At 38.2% G+C, this 23,861-nt stretch overlaps 1 protein-coding gene across 1 annotated transcript; it reads left to right on the top strand.

Annotated features, from left to right (window-relative positions):
• The first annotated feature begins 483 nt into the window (after positions 1-483).
• Positions 484-20,438, top strand: stard7 (StAR related lipid transfer domain containing 7). Its single transcript, XM_057819871.1, has 8 exons — positions 484-1,324; positions 1,535-1,698; positions 1,773-1,822; positions 6,512-6,622; positions 6,779-6,861; positions 10,996-11,095; positions 12,033-12,117; positions 19,391-20,438. The coding sequence occupies exons 1-8, from the start codon at positions 876-878 to the stop codon at positions 19,570-19,572; spliced, it is 1,224 nt and encodes a 407-aa protein (XP_057675854.1). The 5' UTR covers positions 484-875; the 3' UTR covers positions 19,573-20,438.
• Positions 20,439-23,861: the final 3,423 nt, after the last annotated feature.

The following is a 23,861-nucleotide window of genomic DNA, read 5'->3' as shown; positions in this document are numbered from 1 at the left end:
TCTTTAGAATAATAACGATTATTTGTAAATAATTATAATAATTCTAATTTATCTTTATTTTACTCTTATGCAACAAATAAAAGGTTGCGTTGACTTCGAGTGGTCATAAAAATAAAATAGAATTTAAAAAAACAAAAAACAAAAAAAAACTTTCGAGTAGTCGCATAATGATGACGTTTTGCTTCTGGACCAGTTTCCAGACATTGTCATTCACAAAATAAAATAAAACATTAAAAACAGCGTCGGATGCGTGATTTGACACATTAAATGCGCTTTACAACTTGACTATGAGACAATAAATGTGAAATTTCAGAACTTCACATAAATCTCGAGTAAGAAAAAAACTAAGCGACCATGCTGGAACTCGGGCTAATACGTTTCAGACTGACTACCCTTTCGACCAATTACAATCGCCGATACCTCATTACTGTCCAATCAGCACGCGCCTTAGAAAGTTGTAATCAATTGTTTTCCGGGTGGGCGTGTCCACGAAGCGAGAGCGAGAGGAGGTCAAATAAACTGCTAAGGATGCGAAACGTGTTCAACTGAATGCGTCTCCTGGACATTATCGCAGTTGCAAGATATTAGCAGTTCACGCAAGGTCCTCATAATACGTACAAGTGCAGGTAGTAGGCTATTTAATTTAGAACAACTTCAACTTGTTCTTGTGTTTAAATGTCGCGCTAAGGTTAGCCGATGCTAAATGTCGCGTGTTTGCTGATCATATTGGATATAATGGACATTAGCATGTTCAAATCTGTCATATAAACTTTTTATGCGTGCAATCGCTTAGTGCTCCACTAGCAACTTATTTACACTAGTGTTTGGGTGGACATTCGGTCATCTTCTGTTGCGGTCGTAGTGGACCAGCCGACATGTTTCACTCAGTGCCCCGTCGTGTCACCACCGAAGTCGGTGTTAAGTCTCTCCGGCTCCCGGGCGTCAGATCATTTCGACGGGTTGTGCAGGAGGATGACGGCCGAGGCTCGCCGCTGTGGCTGGGCAGGGCCGCGGGTCAGCTCCTGTCCACCCTCCGACGCGTTGGCGTCTTCGTCGCGGAGACGAGATCTGGACATAACAACAAGGGCTTACTGTCCATATTCGCGGATCATTGCGGCTTTGTCACTGGTCAGAGGCTTCGGCGTGCGTGTCGGATCGCCGAACTGTACTCCAACCTATACTCAGAAAGGACCCGTTGGACCCTTGTGGGAAGCATATGGCGTAGGTTCCAGAGCAAGCATCCTTCCCCGGGCAAGCTAATCGCGGCCCTTGCGGGGGTCTTCATGTGGGACAATGAGAAGATTCAAGATGAGGAAATGCACAGGTTTGGAAGCACTTTATTTTTTTAACTGAAGTAACACACAACTACCAACATTCCAATCACACCTACTTGTCATGCATATTGTGTTTACTTAGACCAGGGGTCACTAACATAAGGGCCAAAGGTCACATATGTTCTAGTTCTAAAATTAACTCAGCAGTGAGAAAGTGATATAAAAGATGGCTGACAACGGCGTTATTTGTTCATTTGCAGATGCGGGCTAGAGCTGCAGGCTCTCGAGGCTGTGAAGAGCCTAAACGCAAACGCGGGGACGGCAAGTGGTCGCGCGGAACCCGGCTGGGAAGTAGTGATGGAGAAGAAGGACTTCCGAGTATGGAAGCGGCCAATTCCTGACAGTCACCTCTATGAGTACAGAGGTTAGCAATGGAAAAAGTGGCCTGTCATGTGGACAATTTGAGCTGTCAACATTTTTATTTGTGTTTTATTACAGTGTTGGGCTCATATAGTGATGTGACACCAAGGCAGTTCTTCAACGTGCAGGTGCAAATGTCTTTCTATTATGTCAGTCTTTATTTGCGATCTGTTGTGACATTGTCTTTATCCCTTATAAGACTATTACTATAATACTAATACTTACTAATAATACTAGTCAGGGTTTCAGGCTCACCTAAATGGGAGCGTTTCAGTAATCACATTAATGATGTATTATTTTATTCATTGTATTTTTTAAAACCTTATTTTTAAATTAATAAAATATTAATAAAAGCTTAATGAAATTAAAATTGGCACCCTCCATGGCAGCCAATTAGTTAAATGATTAAAGAAATAAAAGTCCTAATTCATGCATTAATGGTTTAAGTGAATGTTTTATCTACTTATGCCAAAGCAAGCAGTACATTTGCTGAGGTAAAAATCTGTATTTTGTTACTCACATACGTCTTTTCAACAAATTTAGTCCAGTTAGGGTGACTGCATTCTTCAGGGGTTTTGTGGGTCATTAAAAAGCATTAAAAGTCTCGCGTGCTGCTGGATGTGGTAGGGCATGTTCGGGTTGGGGGTCCTGGTGCCGGGATTGGCGATGGGGCGGCGTAGGGTTGGTCGCCAACGGGCTTACATTCATAAGAGATTCACATGATTACTGGGTTCTAGATCACAGAACTGATTTGTGTACACGCTACCCCTTTCAATCACTTAGCTTATAGACACCCCCACCCCCGTCCCCCTCTTTCACTGGCCAATAGGCCCCCACATGGTGTAAACCAGAAATACATCTCACTGACGATGGCACCAGTATATTAGTAATTAGTCTAGATGTTCAGTGTATTTCTTGTTGTTGTTTGTGTATGTGTTTCTTTTCTTTCTTCTCTTGTGTTTCTTTTCTTCTATCCCTTCCTGTTCGCTGCTTTGTCATAATAAAAAGGTATTTTGAATGATCACAATGGGAGTATGTCAGACTCTCAATGTGAAACATTAAAACTGTTCAGACTATCCGGGCACTTAGACTTCCATTCGCTGTGTCAAACAGCTGAACAGGACGGGTTTAAAAAAAAAAAATAAATAAAAATAAAAAGCTTTAAAAGTCACGAAATAGATTGTAAAAATTCAGGCCTTAAAAAGCATGAAACAAAATGTTTGAGCCATTAAAATTATGTTAGCTTGTCGGTTAAAAAAAAACCAAAGTAATGTCCTCAAACTAAGATACTTGGGATTTGTTATGTGAGCAGATTTGCATTCATGGTGCAAAAATTAAATGAACAATAAATGATTGAACATAGACTTCAAAACTGTGTAACATAAACGCTAACTGCACGGTTTCTTTGCTCTTAACCTAGATTTGAAACCGTTTTACGTCCATATCTATGAAGAATTCGGGGATTTAAGCATTTATTCAACAGAATTTTTGCCAGAAAAGCTAGTATACGTCAGGCGGCCACTAGTCTAATTCGTTAACAGAGTAGCATTGTACTTCGACATATTTACGTAAAATAAACGCTAACTGCACGGTCTCTTTGCTTTTAACCAAGAATCGAGACTGTTTTATGCCCATATCTATAAAGAATTCGGGGATTTAAGCATTTATTCAGAAGAATTTTCACTAGAAAAGCTCTGTTTACATCAGGCGGCCGCTAGCCTCATTCACTACAACTATATAACTAACTATACAACTGTATAATGACAATAAAGGGCTATTCTATTCTATAATAAGTTGTGATTGCACATAAAATTTATTAATAATCTATTTATAAATTATTTATAATTGAATTTGCATGTTTTCCGCAAGTATTAACTTTCTGATGTGAAAATTGAGCGATTTATTAGCTGTTGGAAAAAAATGTAAATTGCTATTTTGGGCAAAAACTTATATGCTATGTTAAATATTGCTATTGATCCTGAAAATATAGGCGATTATCTCTGCATTTGGTGATTTTTGTGTATCTAGTGTAAAATCTGAGAATTCTGTGATCATTTTAAGTTTTGTTATACTTATATAAAAAATAATCGGGATTTTATAAGGGAACAACTTTGAATTTTTTGGTGCTGCTGCTCATGCCCATACTGTATATGGCTAAGGTTGGTGCCTGTTTTGGTTTTAGGTCGGTAGCAGCTTTGGTTTTGAAAATATTTGAATTTGAAGTTTTTGAAAATAGGCCCCCTACGGATCGGTCCCGTTTCCCGTGTGATGTCAATAGGTTATGAAGTCTGTGGATTGAAAAATAATGAATTATAAACTAGAGGTGTGCATCGGCACTGCCCTCACGATTCGATTCGAATATGATTTGGAGGGCCACGATTCGATTCGATTCAGAGGGTCACGATTCGATTCGGTTGGATTCGGCAATGCATCGTGATGCATTAAAGCCTGGGATGCATTAAAATTCTAAAGCAAAGCATATTTTTCGTGAATCATGAGGCAACACAAGCGGTCAGACATTAAACAACTTTTTATTGGCTCTTGTGTCACTCCTGGTTGAAGTCAAATGAAAATACTTTCAGATATATATATTAAAAAAAAAAAAAAACGGTTCGCAGCATTTATTTAGTGCTTTGAATGAGACCAGGCCTTTCTCTTTTTTTTTTACACACAGTAGCAGCCTTTCACACAGTGCAACATCTGAACTCCTGTGCAAAATCAGTAATAACAGTCACTGTATTTTGGTCACAACGACCCATCAATAAAAATATTCAAGTAAATATTAAAGAAAACGACAAAGAAAATATTGTAGTGCAGCAGAATCTTTATCGCAATATCAATTTAGGGATCATTTCAGTTGCAAACAAAACATCCAACTAAATTGCAATGTAGAACAAAACTAAAATGTAGGCCTAGCCCACTATACTGTATATGTGCAATAGAGGTTAGATCGGGCCTAAAAAATCCAGCCCGACCCGACACGGCCCACTGGTATTGAAGCCCGACCCGGCCCGAGCCCGATCAATTAACTACATTTGCAGGCCCAGCCCGAAAAACCCAAATTTTTTGTTGTTGTTTTTTTTGTTGGAGTGACTCGAAAAAAAAACGCAGCAGCAATTTATTTTCATTTCTTCGAGTTGGCAGAAAAAAACGCAAGTTTTCTTAATGTTTAAATAGTCTACATATTTTTATGATCATTATAAAAGCACTTACACAAAGAAATAACGCTGGGAAAGTTTAATATAAAAAAAAAAAACCTTGGGTTTTGCAGACACACAGAGAAGATTCAAAAGGATCACATTTCTGTTGCCTTTGTGTGCATAAATAAAAGTGTCTTTCGTAACGAATTCTCAGTTGGGAGAAAAAAAAAAAAGCAAGTTTTCTTCATGTTTAAATAGTCTACACATTTTTATGATCATTATATAAGCACTTACACAACCAATTAACGCTGGGACAGTTTAATATAAAAATAAAAAAACATGCGGGCCACGGCGTTCATGTGCGTGCACAAGCAACTGCATAATACAGAGAGCCTGCTCTCGGTTTTATCCCTTTTTATTTTTTTATAATTTATTAGTCTGGCGCGGCGGCCCGACCCGACCAGACCCAAACTTGAATGCTTAACATTCTGTTCGGGCCGGGCCCAAAATGTTATCGGGTTCGGGCACAAGATCTAACCTCTAAGAGATAGGACATAACATAACAATGGCTGAAGCGGAGAAAGAGGGAGTGAGAAAGATTATTGGTGCACCTAAGACATTGTAAGCAGACATCTGGAGACATTTTGGCTTCTCCTAGGTTGGTGGGAAACTTGACCAGAGTTATGCGGTGTGTAAAAAATGAAACATGAGAATAATAATACTAATGGGGAAACCAAATCCGTTGCATCACTGGAATTGCGCAGGGAAGATTTTTGAAGTACTTATATATTTTAAAATGCGCTGAATCGATTCGGCTTGTTGCCCGCATCGAATCGAATCGTCCATGCCCTGCATCGGGATGCATCGCCGGATCTATTATTGTTGACACCACGATAATAAACTGTACTGAAGCTCTGTGCCTTTGTTATTATGAGCCAAAAGTACCGTGTGAGCCATCTGTGATGTGGCAGTGCCTTATGGGCCTTTTGGCATCTTGCACTTGATCCAAATAACTGATGTTTACATGGAAAATAGGCACTTTTGCCACAATTTCAGTTGATGTTGCTCATATTTTTCACAGAATGCTGATTGGAAAACTTTGAAGTTGTTAAATTTATCATTATTAAAGTATCCAGTGGGGGTATCACAGTACAATTCGCCATAATATGTTAAGTCCACGACCGCATATATCGGTATAAGTTTGATATCTGTGTTAGAGTGACAATGTAGGGATATCGGTTATCTGTTAAAAATACATTGTCGGACAACTATACTTACAATTTGTGTGTGTAAAACTATCTACAGTAGGCCATGGGCATTAAATTAGTTTAAAAAGGCATTACATGAGATTTGCTGATACCTGTAGAAACACTGTTCTTAGTGCAAAAAGTTAGTCTGGAGCCCTGCTACTCATCCTTTACTATACCGTAGTAAATTATATACATAAGTAAAGTAAATACTATTGACAAAAGTCAAATCCCAGCAAAAACGTGTACATGACTATTCTTTATTCTTATATAATACAAAGTAAAACATGGTTTACCATTGTTGGTTCATGTTTTTATGGAGTCACCTCTTGCGCAACTTGTTTATCACAAAGGCAATGTTAAGACTGTGGTTGCTATTATACAGATATAAATAGCATTTGACTGACCGCTACTTTGTCTTTGTCCCCAGTTGGATACAGAGTACAGAAAGAAGTGGGATTCTTTGGTGATCAAACTGGAAGTGGTAGACCGGGACGTCAACACTGGTTCTGAAGTTATACACTGGGCTACACACTTTCCTGTTAGTTCCCTTTTATTAAACTTGGCTCTCTGTTATCGTATTTTGCATGTTATAAAGTGCCATGCATTTTCAATTCATGTTGCTCCAAAACTGTGTTATTGACAGCTGCTGTTTAGTTTTTGTTTGTTTAAAATCATGTCAATTCTCCTTCCACAGTATCCCATGTACTCCAGAGACTACGTGTATATGCGGCGTTATGAGGTCGACTTGGAAAACAATCTGATGATCCTAGTTTCCCGGTAGGAATTGGGGAATTCTTGTTCGTTCTATTATTAGCACTAGACGGTATACCTGTAAATGCAGGCTCTTAAGAACATAATTTAAATTAGTGCTGCAAAGTTTAATCAAATAACTCGAGTAGGGCTGCAGCTATGGAATATTTTAGTTGTCTATTAATCGATGGACTAGTTAGTTCGAATAATCGAGTAATTGGATAAGGAACATGAAAAATTAAAATACCCAAGCTGAGCCTAAAACGGTATTTTTAAAAAATGAGGTACTATGTACACCAAAAGAACAATTGGCTAACACAGAAAAAGTCAGCTAGCTTAGATGCTATAAAATGCTAAAGTTTTTCTTGTTTTTTTACAGTGATCTTAACAAATGGTTCAGACACACATTCCCACAAAGAACGGCTAAATATCCCTACTAGTATAAATTAAATCATGAATGCATTAAAAAACATTAGCTCAAACAAAAACTTAGCTTACGTTGGTCTTAACTGGGAGCAGTTGGATTCAGGCAGACCAGAGGGCAGTGTCTCCACCCTAATCAATAAAACTAAATGGAAACACTTTCAAAATAAACCATTAGAACGCCACTTTAATTAAACCAATACTCGAAGCAACAAAATTTAATTCGAATATTTTTTTCCTAATCCAATACTCGAGTTAATTGATGAATCGTTGCAGCACTAAACTCAAGTAATTCGATTAAGAAACAAAAGTCGAATCAAATTTTGCTGCTTCGAGGATTTGTGCACTTAGAGTTGCGTTGTAATGGTTTGTTTTGAAAGTCTTTGCATTTACAGTGCCTTGCAAAAGTATTCGGCCCCCTTGAATCTTGCAACCTTTCGCCACATTTCAGGCTTCAAAAATAAAGATAGGAAATTTAATTTTTTTGTCAAGAATCAACAACAAGTGGGACACAATCGTGAAGTGGAACAACATTTATTGGATAATTTAAACTTTTTTAACAAATAAAAAACTGAAAAGTGGGGCGTGCAATATTATTCGGCCCCTTTACTTTCAGTGCAGCAAACTCACTCCAGAAGTTCAGTGAGGATCTCTGAATGATCCAATGTTGTCCTAAATGACCGATGATGATAAATAGAATCCACCTGTGTGTAATCAAGTCTCCGTATAAATGCACCTGCTCTGTGATAGTCTCAGGGTTCTGTTTAAAGTGCAGAGAGCATTATGAAAACCAAGGAACACACCAGGCAGGTCCGAGATACTGTTGTGGAGAAGTTTAAAGCCGGATTTGGATACAAAAAGATTTCCCAAGCTTTAAACATCTCAAGGAGCACTGTGCAAGCCATCATATTGAAATGGAAGGAGCATCAGACCACTGCAAATCTACCAAGACCCGGCCGTCCTTCCAAACTTTCTTCTCAAACAAGGAGAAAACTGATCAGAGATGCAGCCAAGAGGCCCATGATCACTCTGGATGAACTGCAGAGATCTACAGCTGAGGTGGGAGAGTCTGTCCATAGGACAACAATCAGTCGTACACTGCACAAATCTGGCCTTTATGGAAGAGTGGCAAGAAGAAAGCCATTTCTCAAAGATATCCATAAAAAGTCTTGTTTAAAGTTTGCCACAAGCCACCTGGGAGACACACCAAACATGTGGAAGAAGGTGCTCTGGTCAGATGAAACCAAAATTGAACTTTTTGGCTACAATGCAAAACGATATGTTTGGCGTAAAAGCAATACAGCTCATCACCCTGAACACACCATCCCCACTGTCAAACATGGTGGGGGCAGCATCATGGTTTGGGCCTGCTTTTCTTCAGCAGGGACAGGGAAGATGGTTAAAATTGACGGGAATATGGATGCAGCCAAATACAGGAACATTCTTGAAGAAAACCTGTTGGTATCTGCAGAAGACCTGAGACTGGGACGGAGATTTATCTTCCAACAGGACAATGATCCAAAACATAAAGCCACATCTACAATGGAATGGTTAAAAAATAAACGTATCCAGGTGTAAGAATGGCCAAGTCAAAGTCCAGACCTGAATCCAATCGAGAATCTGTGGAAAGAGCTGAAGACTGCTGTTCACAAACACTCTCCATCCAACCTCACTGAGCTCGAGCTGTTTTGCAAGGAAGAATGGGCAAGAATGTCAGTCTCTCGATGTGCAAAACTGATAGAAACATACCCCAAGCGACTTGCAGCTGTAATTGGAGCAAAAGGTGGCGCTACAAAGTATTAACGCAAGGGGGCCGAATAATATTGCACGCCCCACTTTTCAGTTTTTTATTTGTTAAAAAAGTTTAAATTATCCAATAAATTTTGTTCCACTTCACGATTGTGTCCCACTTGTTGTCGATTCTTGACAAAAAATTAAAATTTTATATCTTTGTTTGAAGCCTGAAATGTGGCGAAAGGTTGCAAGGTTCAAGGGGGCCGAATACTTTTGCAAGGCACTGTAGTTTTATTGGTTTGGGTGGATACACTGCTCTCTAGTGGCAACAGTGAATTTGACATAACTCATTTAACGTGGCTAAATCCACCTGCTACCAGTTAAGAACAACATAAGGTAAGTTGTTGTTTGAACTAGTGTTTTTTTTGCATTCGTAATTTGGTGTATAAGTATATTTAGCAGTTTTTTGTGGGAATAAGTGTTAAAATCGATTTGTTAGAGCGTTGTAAAAAAAAAAAAAAAAAGTTAGCATTTTTAAGCAGACTTTTGCGATGCATTTTGCGATGGTATTTTAATTTCTGCAACGATTACCAGAAGTTGGTAGTAAGGCGTTACGTTCACTCTATTATATTTTACTTTTTGAGAAAAATATACTTCTAAGAGTAGTTTTACCTTGCCATACTTTTTACTTTTACCTGAGAAGATTTGTGAAGATATATTCTTATTTTCTCTTTATTGTACACATTAGATTTTATTTTATTTCATTTTTGCCAACGTGGCAAAGTCAAAGTCTTATGATTATGCAGGCCTATTCAATCATGTGGCGTCTTTAATGCACCGCAAAAAATGAACTATTTGATATACAGTCAACATTACTCGAAATCACAGATTTCGGCCTCCCAGTTTTTGTCGCAAATAAACCACGGAAGAATGGAGAGGCGATTGTTTTCATTTAATGGTAGGAACTCATACTGTTTGGGCTACTGATGTTTCACTTTTGTAGATTTTTGTGTATTTATCTGGCATCTTATGGTTATATAATAGGTTATAGTACATTATAATAACAAGTACAGTGATCCCTCGTTTTTTTGTGGTTGATGGGGACCAGAGGCCACCGCGATAAGTGAAAAACCACGAAGTAGCAATCCCCCACCTCCAAATTTAAAAAAAATATTTTTTTTTTCTGAAAAAAAAATCTGCGATAGACTAAGGGCGCGAAATTCGAACCGCGAAGTAGCGAGAGATGACTGTATATATATAAATCACGTTGTGCTGGGGTGGAAAAAAACATACCATCGTTTAAAAAATAAAAATAAAAAATCAGATATTGTAAGCAGTTACTCACAGTGTTATTGACTATAGTATTCATTTCACCGAATACTTTTTTCTTGTACTTAAGTACATTTTTGGGATGACTACTTTAACTTTTATTTGAGTAATATTATTTAGAAGGAACTCTACTCTTACTTGAGTAAAACTTTTGGCTGCTCGACCCACCTCTGCCGATTAATTTAAAATAATTTTCGTCAAAAAACGTCCAATTCTTTTTGACTGGGAGGGGCAAATTAATGAACGTTCATTCACCCCTCACAGTCAAAAATGTATTGGACGTCTAGTGCCGTTAATGGTGGCCAAGAAGTTCAATGAGTGCCATGTAAGGTTTTTTTAAAAATGATATTTCATACATGTCAGTCATTCTTTCAACATTGGGGACTGGTTGGTTCCCATTGCCAAGGTGAGGCCTGGCAGCGGAAACAATTATTTTTGTGTGATTTATAAGCATATTTTTAGACACTTATGAGGCAATTTTGTGACCAATCGCTAAAAAAAATGTTCTTCCTCTTCCACTGATTAGTATTTTGTGCTGGTACTCTAACACAGACAGATTTGTATGGTTGAAAGTGAAAATACAAGGCATAAAAATTCAATTTCCATTACAACTACATAACTGTTCAATTGAAATGTAATATTCTTTTTTTTTTTTTTTGTCGTCGTGTTTGATAGCGCCGTGCAGCATCCCAGAGTTCCAGAGTCCCAGGATTTTGTGAGGGTTCACTCATATCAATCCAAGATGGTCATCCGTCCTCATAAGTCCTTTGATGAGGTGAGAATCCAATTAAAATGCATACACTGGTATGATAAGGTATCTGAACCTTTTGGAATTTCTCACATTTCTGCATAAAATCACCATCAAATGTGATCTAATCTTTGTCAAAATCACACAGATGAAAAAATAGTGTATGCTTTAATTAAAACCACCCAAACATTTATGTGTTTTTATATTTTAATGAGGATAGTATGCAAACAATGACAGAAGGGGGGGGAATAAGTAAGTGAATATCGCATTTAATATTTTGTGGCCCCCCTTTGGCAGCAATAACTTCAACCAGACGCCTCCTGTAGCTGTAGATCAGTCTGGCACATTGATCAGGACTAATCTTGGCCCATTCTTCGCTGCAAAATTGCTATAGTTCAGTCAGATTCCTGGGATGTCAGGCATGAATCGCTGTCTTTAGGTCATGCCACAGCATCTCAATGAGGTTCAAGTCTGGACTTTGATTTGGCCACTCCAGAATGTGTATTTTGTTCTTCTGAAACCATTCTGAAGTTAGTTTACTTCTGTGTTTTAGATCTTGTTGCAGCATCCATCCTCTTTTTAGCTTCAACTGCCTGACAGACGGCCTCGGGTTTTCCTGCAAAACATCCTGATAAACTTTTGAAATCATTCTTCCATTAATGATTGCAAGTTGTCCAGGCCTTGAGGTAGCAAAACAGCCCCAAATCCTGATGCGCCCTCCACCATGCTTCACAGTGGGGATGAGGTGTTGATGATTCAATTTTTCCTCCACACATGACGTTGTGTGTTACTGCCAAACAATTCAACTTTGGTTTCATCAGTCCACAAAATATTTTGCCAAAACTTCTGCAGATAAGATCACATTTGAGGTTGATTTTATGCAGAAATGTGAGAAATTCCAAACTGTTCAGATACTTTTTCATACCACTGTAGATTCTAAATGGAACTATTATGTCGTTGATAGAACGGATTTGACTACCTGCTGACCTATAGTGACGACCCTCAGACCGCCTTTCCTCGTTACTGTGTGAGCTGGATGGTGTCAAGCGGTGAGCTTCTCATTTCACGAACGTGTCGATGATGGAAGTGGCTTTCAGACGTAATGCATAGCATTCATTTATTGGCGTGATTGGCAAGCAACCAGTCTAAGGTGTACCCTGCCTCTTTCTGGAAGTCAGCTACGATATATTTTAATGGAAAATGATATACATTAAGCTAAAAAAAAAAAGTAAAAATACGGTTATTTATAATTTTTTAAAGTATAGTACTTTTACGAAGCTGGCTGTTTGCTGATAAGGACATGAAATGTTTACATTCATTAGCCGTTTCAGGCTCAGTGGTCACTACAGTGGACAGTTATTCAAAAGTTGACACTTATGACCTTTAGCCCTGTAAAGCACGTGACTATTTTTGGTCATTAGCAGTTATTGTATGTGCATCAGAGGTGATTGCTCAAGACTGCATTGGAAAAAGTAAGAGATAAAACTCTGGCTGCAGCTATCGATTATTTTAGTAGTCGATTAATGTGTCAACTAGTTAATTCCAATCATCGAGTAATGGATTAGGAACATTTAATGTGTTGCAGAGTAGATTTTAGGAGATGTAAAACAAATGCAATAAATCAAACTAATCAACTCAAGTAATTCATTTAGAAAAAATTTGAATAAAATTTTGCTGCTTCGAGGATTGGTTTAGAATGGCGTTGTAATGGTTAGTTTTGAAAGTGTTTGCATTTAATTTTTTTGATTTGGGTGGATACACTGCCCTCTAGTGGAAACAGTGATTATGACATAACTTATGTAACACGGCTGAATACAGCTGCTCCCTGTTAAGACCAGCATAAGTTTTCGATTTTGCTAATGTTTTTTCCCAATGCATTCTTAATTTGGTTTATAAGTATATTTAGCATTTTTTTTTGTGGGAATATGTGTATGAACGATTTGTTAAGAGTAGGGTTGTCAAACGATTAAAATTTTTAATCGAGTTAATCACAGCTTAAAAATTAATTACCCCAATTTTCGCACTATAAGGCGCACCTGACTATAAGCCGCCACCCACAAAAATTGGCATGAAAACGGCATTTGTTCATAGATAAGCCACACCGGACTATAAGCCGCAGCTGTCCTCAATGTATTATGGGATATTAACACCAAAAGATATTAACCGGTAATACTTCATTTGACAGCTAAATCAAACAACTTCCATAAGACCAAATAAACCCCCATGAAGCTTTGAACCACTTGGTTGCAAAGCTTCATTTGGTCATCACTGCTCCCTTGGGCGAGACAGTCAACCTTTGCTACCACCTGCGGTCAACACTGTTGTTGTCCAATATGCCTCCTAGCATGCATTGCAGCGCGACAGATGCAAATAACTATCAAAATACATGTTCTGTTCTAATTATTTCTTCAGTTACTGTTCCAGTTGTTTCATTATTGCTAGTTGTGGTATTCGGTAACACTATATTTGACAGTGGCGCCATAAGACTGTCATTAGACAATGATAATTATGATATGACACTGTCATGAGCATTTATGAATGCTTATAACAGATGTCGTTTAGTGTTATCTGGCAAATTATCTCACTTTTGGATGTAAGAATTCAAGCTGGACATAAATGGAGTTAGTGACATCATTTGCCGGATGACACTTAATGACATAAGCATTCAGTAATGCCCATGACAGTGTCATGTCATAATTATGATGGTCTTATGACAGTCTTATGACACCGCTGTCAAATAAAGTGTTCCATTTTAACCGAAATAAATCAAAAAATGAGCCGCACTGGACTATAAGCCGCAGGATTCAAAATGAAGGAAAAAAGTAGCGCCTTATAGTCCGACGACTACGGTAATCGTAATTAATCGCATTTCAAACAGTCTATAAAATATGCCATATTTTTCTGTAAATTATTGTTGGAATGGAAAGATAAGACACAAGACTAATATATACATTCAACATACTGTACATTAGTACTGTATTTGGTATTTATAACAATAAATCAACAAGATGGCATTAACATTAACATTCTGTTAAAACGATGCATGGATAGAAAGACTTGTAGTTCTTAAAAGATAAATGTTAGTACAAGTTATAGAAATTTTATATTAAAACCCCTCTTAATGTTTTCGTTTTAATAAAATTTGTAAAATTTTCAACCAAAAAATAAAATAGTAGCTCGCCATTGTTGATATCAATAATTACACGATGCTCATGGTGCTTAAACCCATAAAATCAGTCGCACCAAAGCGCCAGCAGAGGGAGACAAAACAACACATGTAACAAGTGTGCATGACACTGTGCTGTCATTTTATTCTGTTTGAGCGGGGCATGTGCGTTAATTGCGTCAAATATTTTAACGTGATTAATTTAAAAAATTAATTACCGCCCGTTAACGCGTTAATTTTGACAGCCCTAGTTAAGAGCATTGTAAAAATACCCTTTAGCATTTTATAGCATTTAAGCTAGTGGAATTTTGCTATGCAAGTTAGCCGACTGTTCTTTGTTGTACTTGGATCATTTTTTAATTATTTTTTTAATATCGTTTCAGGCTAAACTCAGGTATTTTAATTTACTTTAAAATGCATTTATAGCTTTTGTGATATGAAAGTGAAATTCTGAATAGTTTGAATAAACACTCAGGAATTTAATTTTGTATTCACATTTAATGCTCTTCTGAAAGTGCAAGCCTTTGTTTTACATCTCCTAAAATTTATTCTGCAATGCATTAAATGATCCTAATCCGATTTTTAGAGTTAACTAATTGATAGCATAATCAATGACTTAAATAATCGATAGCTGCAGCCCTAAATATAATTCAATATGTTGTTCAAACAACTTTTCAAATTCATAGCAATAGCTTTTTAACAAACTTGGCCGGTGAAAATTGAAACCATTTGAATCTAATTTGTTGTAAAAAAGTAAATGCAGTCTTTAAAAATTACCATAATTTCCCGAATATAACGCACACTTGTTTTCCCCAAAATCAACTTGTAAAATCATGGTGTGCATTATAAACGGGTACATGGATGGAGACAGAAATATATATATATATATATATATATATATATATATATATATATATATATATATATATATATATATATATATATATATATGTATGTAATATAATATGTATATAAACCGATTATTTTTTTTTTATTGACACGTGTTGTGTTGAAGAAACGTATGCGGCGACCCGTTTTCGACCATTACGGTACGTGACATCACAAATTTTGTTTCGGTCAACAGCGATGCGCTCTTCTGATTTCCGACCTAAATCACCTCTTTTATTTTACCGCATCAATCCATGGAAGAAACATTTATTCATCATGATGAAACGAGCAAGTTATACAGCAGCCTTTAAAAGAAAAGTCACATCTGTTTTGCTTTCTCCTAGATTCTGGTAAGTTGGAGAAGTTGTCAAATCATATTATTACCGTAAATATTGTCAGTATGGTAATGTTTTGAATTACCAATGTGCTATGCTTGTGCTGTGTTTCACCAGTCATAAAATGACATTTCTTCTATTTATTGGTGCTAGAATTAAAGAGCATATGACACCAGAAAAAAAGTCTTAAATGGCATTATTATGTGAATTAGAATCATATTTTGAGACGATTCGACTATATACAACAATTTAGCAAAGCGCAGATGACGAGAAATTAGTCTTTTAATCTGCCGGTTAGCCACGCCTACCATTATAGGGCTTTAGCGTCCCCAACAGGTGGATGACGTCAGCGGTAGACTGGGCTCATCGGTTTTACTATTCAGCCCATTGAGGGGGAATTGTTCAGAACGAGGAAAACGCGACGAAGAGAGCCGCAAAATGTCATTGTTTCAGTCTCTCTACTCCAATATTTTTACAGGATATTCTTTTTATGCAAGTATTTGTCCCCAATAGCTATATAAATGGTTTGAGAAGGCAAAATGTCATTGTTTCTGTCTCTTTACTTCCATATTTTTACAGGATATTCTTTTTATCCAAGTATTTTTCCCCAATAGCTATATAAATGGCTTGAGAAGGACCAGCCAGCCCGTCGAGGGGGAACTATTCACAATGAGGAAAACGCGACGAAGAGAGCGGCAAAATGTCATTGTTTCTGTCTCTTTACTTCCATATTTTTACAGGATATTCTTTTTATCCAAGTATTTTCCCCAATTGCTAAATAAATGGCATGGTCAAGACAAATAACAATCTTGTGCTAAATGGAATATGAAATAATAAAAATCCATTTATTCAAGACGACATGGCAAAATTACTACATAATGGTCAAAACTGTCGACTTCACCTTTACTGTCGCACCTACCGAACGATATTTTATGACACCTAAATCGGACATATGTCATTTCCCTTCCCCGGCTTCGGAGAATGTAAACAAACCAGAAGGAGTGACAGCTAGCCGACATGCTAACCCGAACCGAGTGATGTTTCAAAGTCTTCAAAGCGGAAAATCACACAAAGCTATCCTGGATTATTTGACATGACGACCCGGTTGTCGAATGTCTTAACGGATCGGCAAACCGCCCGGCGGAGAGCAATTTACAGTTCGTTCCCCGGACGAGGGTGCCTGGAGCTAACGCAGCTAACGTGCTGCTGCTAATGCATTAGGAGAGCTTTTTACATGCCTATCAATGATCAAACGTAAGTAGTCCTTCATTTAAAGGAAGTTTGTAGTGTTTACTTTGTAATCACTGTATTCGTATTTGACATAATACAAAACAAGATGTTTACTCACTTCCTCGTAAGTCCAATGGTCCCACAGTAAATATCCACGGTGAATGGGAACCTTTTGAAACTCCAAAAAGGCGCATACGCCTCTCCCGCACACAGAATGATTTTTCTGCAGCCGTTTGGCTGGCGTGATGCGAAAAATAAACGTATTAATCCGCAAAATCAGCTGAATCCTTCGTCCTCATACACAACAGTACACTGTAGCGTGAAGAGGACGTCTTCTACCGTACACGTCACAGCGCCCTCCTCCTCAATGCGAGACCGAAGCCGGAAGTCACTCATTTTCATGGCGCGGGATTAAAAAAACTAAATAAATATAGCGATTGCTTCCACACACATCCAAGCGGTCCATATCATTCAGGGGCATAAAATACCGCGTGTATTATGAAAAAAACATGCTTTTTCGTGTCACAGGCACTTTAAGGTGCGCATTATAAACGGGTGCAATAATTTCCCTAGATTTTACAAGTAAATTTGGGGTGCGCATTATACACGGGTGTGCCTTAAATTTGGGAAATTACGGTATAAATTTTTTTCTCCATACACATTTCAGGGTTTCCCCTACAAATGAAAGACTGTGGCGCGGCACCACGCCTTGCAAATGAGATGTTTATTTATTTATTTATTTTTAAAGGCCGTTTCAAACTTGCGGCAGCCTAGTGTGAAGGGTTCAGTGGCAACCTATTTATTATGTATTGGAATGTCCGTAAATATGTGCTGCCCCCTTAAGAGACGAGGACTGGGGAGCTGTGAGTTCTTGGGGGGGGGGGGATCACATTTGTCATGATATGACTAGGCCTGTCGCGATAAAAAATTTTAGTGTGCGATAATTTATCTAATAAATTATTGCGATATGCGATATTATTGCGCGCCCCCCCCCATTTTTTAAAAACCAATTTACAATAACACAGTGAGAATACAGTATACAGTGGGGAGAACAAGTATTTGATACTTGTGTTGTGTTAAATACTTGTTCTCCCCACTGTATATTAATAGATCAAGTACACGCAATAAACGCAATAAATATTTACTCTTAAATTCAAAAATACTTCTTAAGAAATCACATTTAAAAACAATAGACCGTGCCTCTTAAGTAAAAGATAACAATATTAATACTGCACAGAAACACAGAATAAAATAAATCTGTTTTTCAAGAAAAATAAATAAAATTGCACTTAATAACTTAAGCATTTAGGCAAATGAAAACTTTTCCCCTCATAGCTTCTAATGCAACGATACAGTTAAGTTGCGGTTCGGTACGATTTTCGATATGGGGGAGACGATTTTCGATTCGATACAATACATTTGATGCTCTGAAAAGAAAATAACAATTGTATTTTTTGTTTAGTTTTTTTTTTTTTTTTTTTTTTTTTTTTTTTTGCTCACGAGCAAAAATTAAATTGCCATCATATAAACATGCATTTTAGTGTATGTGCTTCTTACTGATCTGAAGAAATTTTGTATAAAAGTGCTGAGAACAATCTTTACTGTTTGTAAAAAGAGGCGGGGCACACTGTTGATTGCTACAGCTCTCTTAGCAGCTAGGTTTACTACATGAGCAAGACTTCCTATTTGTGGTCCGAATCCATCTGTGTCACGTACTTAATTAACAATATTTGCAGCATTATTTATAGTCACTGGTATTGATTGATTTGGTCTTCTTAACTTCCATTCAGTCATAGCGGTTTATAATTCAGCGATGTAGTATATGGACTACGTGTCCCATAATCACTCTGGGCTCACGTAGCCAATGGCATAGGATGTAGCACATCTAGTTTGCTATTTCATGATATCTAGTGTGTGTGCGCATTAAAAAAGTTATCAAATGCCACAGAAGTCACGTCTGCTCATTACTACACAACACCAGCCTATGACAATCGACTTTCATAAACAGGACGAGTTTGAAGCACAGCGCTCTTAATTTGCCACTCAATGTTCATCATGCCCGTTTTCAAAGCGAGGTTGTTGGTAACAATGTTTTGGCGGACTTCGTTGTAAATATCCGGTGTTGTGCCAAAAAATAGCCACCCCACGTGAAATGTCACCCCTGACGGGAGTGCCCACACGTCAACAGCACCGGCACGCTGGAGATGGTCCGGAGTCAATCTGGAGCACGGACGCGGCCGGTATACGTTGAACAATAGGATATAATGAGAATGATTGGCTCCGGTGCTATTTTTTGCCGGACCTGGAACGAAGATGCATTTTGCGCAGTTGGTAACAGAGAATCCGAACTTTTAACAGCACGTCAGCCGCACGCGCGCACGCACGTGCACGCGAGGCGATAAATCGCAGCGGAAAAATTATCGCCTTCATTTTTATTTATCGTGCGATAAATGGAGTTATTGCATATTGCGACAGGCTTAGATATGACACAATTTCGCCATGGCACGACATGGTGAGGCTGTCCGACTCAGGTGCAGCCCACTACCACCGCTTCAAAAAATCCTAGGGGAAACCCTGCATTTGACCATATTATCATTCTGTACAAAACGATTAGTATATATGTTAAACGTAACATGCATCATCCAATGTACACATCCAAAAATAAAACCCATTCATAGTTTTTATCATGTCGCAACATGACAGGCATGCCAGACTTCCTGGAGAAACTTCACACTGCTGCTTTGAAGGCCAAGAACTTAGAGGTGGGCATCCACGACTACGCCGGCATCATCAAGTCCAACGACAACACGGGCCGCCAGCTCAATCAGGAGCGCCTCGCCGCCGAGAAGAAACACGCCGGCGGTCCCGGTCAGATTTACGCTTGATGGGACGATGACGCGGATGACCTTTCCCAGATGAAGCCCTCCAGACCCTACGTTGTAGGTACGATGTGTGTGAAGATGTTTGCGGTTTTACTTGTGGAATAAGTGTCAAAACAAAGAACGGACCTCAGCCAATGTGTGAAGTTTCGGTCCCATTGACAAAGCATTCGTTGTTCAGCCTTTTTGACTTTTTCCGGGACAGTATTTCCATGTATTTCTGCACTGATAGATGAAGGCATCCATGAGAGAACACTGGTCTGCTTTTTCTTTTCTTCTTCTTCATGCTATTTCTGCTGTTCTGGCCAGACATTATGAGGGCTTCAAAAACAAGCTTAACCGGTCCTTCTGTAACGGGGACGCAGTGTCTTATAACAACCGTGGAATTCCTCACGTCCAATTGTACACATGCACTTGTTAGTCCTTCTTGGGGTTCGAAAAACTGCACTTCACCTATCATTTCACAACAGGGGAGAAAAAGTTTAGCCCATTTCAACTCTTTTTGTAGCCAGCTAACGTTTCACACTGTGATTTTCACACATGATGACTTTGTCCATAACTGGAATTAAAATGACGTGCAAAAATTCTGTTATTCTGTTGGTCCTATAAAGATTGTACAAAGATCTAACATGCTACGAGATAATGCATTGCTTCTAATTCATGAATAAAAACGTTTACAGCCTGTCAGTGTGGCAGTCAACACATGCGTTTTCCTTTGGATCTCATGTATTATTCATTTTTCTACATTGTTGCGGTTTCCTGCTGTTTATTATCTCATCATTGTAATACACGAAAAACAAAACATTCAAAAATCAAATCAAATTTAGTTATACAGGAAGCAGTGTTGTTTTTGGCAGCCATTTTAATTTTCGTCTTTTGGACGAAAATACTTATTAGCCATATTATAGTCATTTTAGGGCTGTCAAACGATTCAAATTTTTAATTGACTTAATCACAGCTTAAAAATTAATCGTAATTGCAATTCAAACCATCTATAAAATATGCCATATTTTACTGTAAATTATTGTTGGAATGGAAAGATAAGACATTAGATGGATATATACATTCAACATACAGTACATAAGCACTGTATTTGTTTATTATAACAATAAATCGACAAGATGGCATTAACATTATTAACATTCTGTTAAAGCGATCCATAGAAAGACTTGTAGTTCTTAAAAGATAAATGTTAGTACAAGTTATAGTAATGTTATATTAAAACTAGTGCTGTTAAAGGATTAAAATTTTTAATCGAGTTAATTACAGCTTAAAAATTAATCGTAATTTATCGCAATTCAAACCATCGATAAAATATGCCATATTTTTCTGTAAATTATTGTTGGAATGAAAAGATAAGACACAAGACGGATACATTCAACATACGGTACATAGGTACTGTATTTGTTAGGGCCCGAGCACTAAGCGTGCGAAGGCCCTATTGTTTTGCAAAGGATTATTTTTTTTTTTATTTTATTTTTTTTTTTTTTTTTTCAGGGCAAATGAAAACGGCCAATTTGGAGGCCTGAACATGCACGAAAAGTCACCAAAATTTGCACATACGTCCGGAAAATTGTAAATTTCGATAATTTTGCAACGTTGCAAAAAAATATAACAAAATGGCTCAGTGGCGCCCCCTTGAAATTTTAAAATTGGCCTATAACATTAGGGTCTGTCAGCGTAGAGCAATGAAATTTGGGGGGTCTATACCTTGTCCAAAACCGCTCCAAAAAAGCATTTACACGCATATTCCAAACCCAACAGGAAATCGGTTATTTTGGATCAAATATGAAATTTTTATCGATTTACAGGGTGCACATTTGAGACCTTTTCGCCGAGGGAGTTACTTGGATCATCTTCAAAATTGGTGAGACTGTTCAGGAGACATATGAAATCTTAAGTTTTGAAAATGGTGCGTTTTCATTCACGGGTCTGACCTGGGCGTGGTGCCAAAGTCGACCATTTTTTCGGCAAAATGACAAATTCAGTAAATGACTTATAGTTCCTTGACACAACGTTCAATCTTTTTCATATTTGGCATGTATGTGTGGTATCCCACCCTTAACACGAGTGCATTGAAATATTACCCATTAGGTCTAGTGCCCCCTAGTGAGAACAGGAAATGCCTTTTTTTACGAGACAGGTTCCTCCTCCAAGGGAAAAAAATCTGTTGACCTCAAACCTGCATCAGGGGAGCCTTAAGACCTGTGTTCAGGTGCCTGATGAAAAATATTGAGGTTTTGTTGAGGCGGAGGGGTCCAAACAGGAAAGTGAAAATGAACGTCAACAATTTGTCACGCAAAAAACTTTGAACAGTCATAACTCGGCAGATATACAACATATCTGCGCCAAACTTCCCGTGTTTGTTGAGAGTCATACCCTGAAGGTTCTTGTAGGGGTCATTTGCATCAACTCTACAGTGCCAACTAGTGGCGACAGAAAGAAGTTTTAAAAAAGGCCTTTCCTATTGGGTTTTTTCAACATAGAGCAAGGAAATTTGGGGAGTAGATACCTTATGCAAAACTGCTCCAAAAAGTCTCTTGCACCCATTTTCCAAATCCAACAGGAAATCGGGTATTTTGGATCGAATGTGAAATTTTCATGGGTTCACAGTAGGAGTTTACATTTGGAGGCTTGAATATGCACAAAAACTCGTAAAAATTTGCACATACATGCGGCTTTAGATAACGTTCGATAATCTTGCAATGTTACGAAAAAATGTAGCAAAATGCCTCAGTGGCGCCCCCTTGAATTTTTCAAAAAGGCGTTTCCTATTAGGTTTTTTTGACAGAGAGTGATGAAATTTGGGGAGTCGATACCTTGTGCAAAACTGCTCCAAAAAGTCTCTTGCACCCGTATTCCAAATCCAACAGGAAATCGGGTATTTTGGATCGAATGTGAAATTTTTATCGGTTCACAGTAGGAGTTTACATTTGGAGGCTTGAACATGCACGAAAACTCACAAAAATTTGGACATACATGTGGCTTTGCATAACGTTCAATAATCTTGCAACGTTACGAAAACATGTAACAAAATGGCTCAGTGGCGCCCCCTTGAAATTTTCAAAAAGGCCTCTCCATTTAGGTTTTTTCAACGTAGAGGGATGAAATTCGGAGAGTCGATACCTTGTACAAAACTGCTCCAAAAAGTCTCTTGCATGCATATTCCAAACCCAACAGGAAATCGGGTATTTTGGATTGAATGTGAAATTTTTATCGATTTACAGTGTGCACATTTTACACCTTGGCACCTAGGGAATTAGTTTGATCATTCTCAAAATTGGCGAGACTGTTCATGAGGCATATGAAATCTTAAGTTATCAAAATGGTGTGTTTTCATTCACGGGCCTGACCTGGGCGGGGTGCCAAAGTCGGCCATTTTTTCGCCAAAACACCGAATTCGGAAAATGACTGATAACTCCCTCATACAACGTTCAATCTATTTTAAATCTGGCATGTGTGTGAGGTATACCAGCCTGAGCAGGACTGGATTGAAAATTTACCATTTGTGCTTGGCGCCTCCTAGTGGGAACAGGAAATGCCCTTTTTTTACGGGACACACTCCTCCTCTAAAGGGAAAAAATCAATCTACCTCAAAGCTGCATAAGGGAAGCCTTAAGACCTGTCTTCAGGTGCCTGATGAAAAATATTGAAGTTTCGTTGAAGCGGAGGGGTCCAAACAGGAAAGTGAAAATGACTGTCAACAATTTTTCTCTCCAAAAACTTTGAACAGTCATAACTCGGCAGATATACAACATATCTGCGCCAAACTTCCCGTGCTTGTTGAGAGTCATACCCTGAAGGGCCTTGTAGGGGTCATTTGCATCAAACCTACAGCGCCAACTAGTGGCGATAGAAAGTCACTCGTTTTTCCAATACATGTTCAGTTCTTTTCAGGTTGGTCATTGTAGTTTCAAGACCTATTAAAATACTTATTTACGGCCCATGTCCACGTGTCTCTGTCTGTTGCCGTGACGACCCTTTGTTCGCCATTTAAAGGAAATATTTTTTTTCAGAGACTCAGGCAGCTTATAGAGCCACAATATTTGGCACACTTGGTCGAATTGGCCCACTTAGAAGATTAGTTTTGGGTTTTGAATAAGGGCTTGGCTACACAGCTCAGTAGTGGCTCCTTTTTTGTAGTACTCTCTCCAATAGGGGTTTTTGCTACTTTCGAGCATCTTAGGTTCTAATGAGATGATTAGAGAGGAGGATCTGCCACCACCCTGACCTGCACACAGTCCGAGTTGCGTGACGTCCGAGTTGCGCTAGATTGCGAGGGCCCGTTCAGTCCT

Source organism: Corythoichthys intestinalis, chromosome 17 (genome assembly GCF_030265065.1).
Source record: "Corythoichthys intestinalis isolate RoL2023-P3 chromosome 17, ASM3026506v1, whole genome shotgun sequence".
NCBI classification, from domain to species: domain Eukaryota; kingdom Metazoa; phylum Chordata; class Actinopteri; order Syngnathiformes; family Syngnathidae; genus Corythoichthys; species Corythoichthys intestinalis.
This window is presented reverse-complemented; position numbering and strand designations above follow the sequence as displayed.